The sequence below is a fragment of the Theobroma umbraticum genome, unplaced genomic scaffold (genome assembly GCF_002168275.2).
Source record: "Theobroma umbraticum cultivar Fairchild unplaced genomic scaffold, ASM216827v3 scaffold_67.0, whole genome shotgun sequence".
In the NCBI taxonomy this organism is placed as follows: Eukaryota; Viridiplantae; Streptophyta; class Magnoliopsida; order Malvales; family Malvaceae; genus Theobroma; species Theobroma umbraticum.
Window position 1 is genome coordinate 6,145,684 of NW_018397262.1, and position 3,289 is coordinate 6,148,972.

Here is a 3,289-nt window from a genome sequence, read left to right on the forward strand (position 1 = left end):
GTTTGTTTAGAACAAGATATCTAGATCTGAGATATAAAGTATGTACATGTATCATATAGTCTAAATGTGTTGAATTTATTAATGAAAACATAATTGTCTAAATCTCACTGCAAAACAATAACCAAGCTAAAATCAGTGATGCTGCAATTAAAAAAATACCAAACTCTTTGCTCATATCTACAAGATTATATATGATTGATTCTACCTGTGACAAATGGTTTTTGTTGAAATTTTTAAGATAAGTATTCAATTTAAAATCAATTGATGATAAGTGAAGAGATATTTATTAAATTTAAGCTTTTAAGATACTCTTAACTAATGTGAGATTGAGATTTTTATTTTTATCATTGCTACTTCAATAATCCCCTCACATCTAACAAAAATGGATTTAAGGGATGTATTTCGAAAGAATTCATAAGAAAACCAATCAAATAAGGCAACTTATTCTAATATCACGTTAAATTTTTTAAGACAAATATTCAATTTAAAATTGATTGAAGATAATTGGAGAGACCCTTATTATAAAAGTTTTCGAAATATCCTAATTTAATTGATACGAGATTAAAATTTTTTTTTATCATCATTTTAATAGTTTCACCAATAATAAGGTGAATTCCCATTGTAGTTTTATTAGCAAATACTATGCTCCACCACACTTAAAAAAATTAGTTTATCATGTGAAGGTAACTGTTCCACAACATTTCCATTCTTGGTCATAATGAGGATGGCAATGGTATATTGTACTAATTACATTTGTTCAGTTGTTGGAAGTTACTTTATGAATGATGATTTTAAATAAATATATATATATTTTAAGTTTTAATTTCTATTTCTTTTTGGTGGCAAATTTGGTTGCAATTGACTCTGCAAAGGCTTGACGTGAATATAATATGTTGGGAGTTCAATGGCTTTTCTTTAGCATGGCGAGTTCAATCTTGTTCGATCTATCTACTGTCTTGAACTCGAAATTCAAGAACAGTTCTTGCTTCAATTAAAACATAATTAATGAGAAATTAATACTAACCGACAACCAACAATCAATTGCCTTTCGGAGTCACCGCTCATTCAACCAGATGCTCCGGCTGAGCACCTGGCTCCCATGCAGCCACATAACATAATGACATATAATGAACAAATAGGTATCCTAACACATGCATAAATCAGCAGGTTCAAAGGATGACAACATATATTTATTTGGCAGAAGCTTTAGCTTCTGTTATTCACTGTTCGGATCAACGGATGAGTATTCTACCCCTCATTTCTTGCAAATGATTCCATATCGGGCGGAGGCACCACGGGTGCAATCTAGAAAATCATATCCTGTCACCGAAGAGGTCTCTTTAGTTGAAGTTGAATTACTTTCTGGTGAGAACAAACAAGATGAGCAGTCTGCAGAGAGAAGTGAAGTTGTCCTATACTTATCTTCATTGCCCACGACAGGCATTGCCACACCAGGCATGGCAGGGTTCTCAAAATCAGGCCTGTAAGTCTTGCCAAGCACCCCATCAACCACAGGGGACAGGGCAGAGAACCTGAACTGCACCTCCAAGTGAGCAAAGCAGTCATCAGCGGGTAATGTATAGTTGTGGATTCTGTCGTCTTCCTTGGTTACTGGTACTACATTGACCATAATCTCTGCAGTATCCTTCAATGTGACAATGACAGTGTTCTTGTCTGCTACTCTCTCAACTTTGACATCTTTATGAGGAGAGTACCAAAGGGAGAGAGTACCTTCTGGAACAACTAAATCCTTCCCATTGTAACTGAACTTTAGATGGTCTACTTCGCTGTTCCAGGTTGCAGCCTTGGTGGCTTCAAGAGAAAATTTCTGAGAGTTGAAAAGGATTCCAAGTGCTTGAATCCAAGTAAAGTCTCTGGCTCGGCCATCAGGGCGATGGCCAATGAAGCGACCATTAATCTGGAGACTACGATCAGAGACCAAGCTGAAACGCTCGTTGCTCTTTCCGTGGAAATAGAAGACAATGCCATCGCCACCAATGAAGCGAGGATCATGGCATGCTGAGCCAGGACCATCACAGTTAGGCTTGGGATCTAAAATCATGAAATCAAAAAAAAAAAAAAACATTTACGTCATTATAACTTTAGCATTCACAGCATTCTACTTTTTTTCCTTTTGAGAAACTTCAAAATGAAAAGGAAGCAGGTGATCTTACGCCTGCACTGGGGCTTGCAGACGGGTGAATCACAGTTAACGTAGCAAACTTTAGCTTTCTTGTTCGAGAATTTAATGCTTGGGCATTCATAAGGGCATTCCATAAACTTTCCCTGGCATCGGCTTGCTGGGGGACAGCGGAAATATTCTGGTTTTGCCGGTAATGGTATACCTTTCACATCTGAAACAAAGTTGTAGAATGATTAATGGAATGATAATCATAGAGCTGCTTCTTTGATCTCCATATTTGACATTAGCAGAAAGAAACCAAGGGATTCTTTTGCTGTATATAGGTATAGAAGCATGAACATGTTTCTGAGAAACTTTAAAATAGAAAATGAAGCAGGTGATCTTACGCGTGCAGTGGGGCTTGCAACTATTTGAATTACAGTCAACAGTGCAAACTTTAGCCTTTTTGTTCATGGAGTTTGCACTCGGGCAGTTTTTAGGGCATTCCATATGCTTTCCATAGCATCGGCTTGCTTTAGGGCATTTGAAGTCATCTGCTTTTGCTTGTATCACACCTGAAACAAATATCAATAGAATGATGAAACTATATCTGCTTCTCAACATCTTCATAGTTCAATGTTAGCAGAAAGAAACAAGGTTTGTTTTCTGAATGATTGAAGAACTCTAGGTTTCCTTCTGCAGTCTATATAGCACTCTAAAGGCAAATTTCCCTTTGAATGCAAGTCTTCTTTTTGTTTATTTAATTGTTTTTATACTTGTGATGATTTGTCTAAAGAAGCTCTCCCTAAATGTGAGGCATGAACATGGTGAGACTAGAAGTATTTGTCATTTCTTTAAATTGACTGGGACGACTTACTTATTACAATCAATGCCATTAAGTTGTAAAGTGTTCTCTGCTTCAAGGATGGAAGGATCCCCAAAGAGCCCTAGAAAGTAGTGGCAGCCGTTTAACTAAATAGCTTTTAATCAACTAGTTGCCAACTTGTCCGAAGAAAGGTTTGGACTTGTAACCAGGTGGGATACTTTAGCCTTACGCCCTTTAACTCAAGGCCGACTATTGACATTGCTAAGAGGGCAAAAGGGCAGTGTTACTTTGATGACAAAACTCTCCCAAGTCACTTTTCTTCTGAAAAAAGTTTCATATAC

The 3,289-nt window shown here is 36.8% G+C and overlaps 1 protein-coding gene across 2 annotated transcripts; it reads right to left on the minus strand.

Annotated features, from left to right (window-relative positions):
• Positions 1-1,255: 1,255 nt before the first annotated feature.
• On the minus strand, positions 1,256-2,752 carry LOC110419969 (uncharacterized). 2 transcript variants are annotated; one of them, XM_089784153.1, is made up of 3 exons: positions 2,658-2,752; positions 2,175-2,305; positions 1,256-2,052 (listed from the first exon to the last, which is right to left on the minus strand). In XM_089784153.1, the coding sequence occupies exons 1-3, from the start codon at positions 2,750-2,752 to the stop codon at positions 1,256-1,258; spliced, it is 1,023 nt and encodes a 340-aa protein (XP_089640279.1). The 2 variants fall into 2 exon arrangements, with proteins under 2 accessions (XP_089640279.1, XP_021288783.1); XM_021433108.1 differs by having other exon boundaries at positions 2,175-2,300; positions 2,653-2,752.
• Positions 2,753-3,289: the final 537 nt, after the last annotated feature.

Bases quoted from the DNA above. Each gene is read 5' to 3' on its own strand.
- LOC110419969 (XM_089784153.1), bottom strand. From the start codon at position 2,752: ATGAAGATGTTGAGAAGCAGATATAGTTTCATCATTCTATTGATATTT. The intron at 2,306-2,657 runs AGCAAGCCGATG...TTTCCGCTGTCC, and splicing joins GATGACTTCAAATGCCCTAA to CCCAGCAAGCCGATGCCAGG. The intron at 2,053-2,174 runs GTAAGATCACCT...TCATGATTTTAG, and splicing joins CTGCAAGCCCCAGTGCAGGC to ATCCCAAGCCTAACTGTGAT.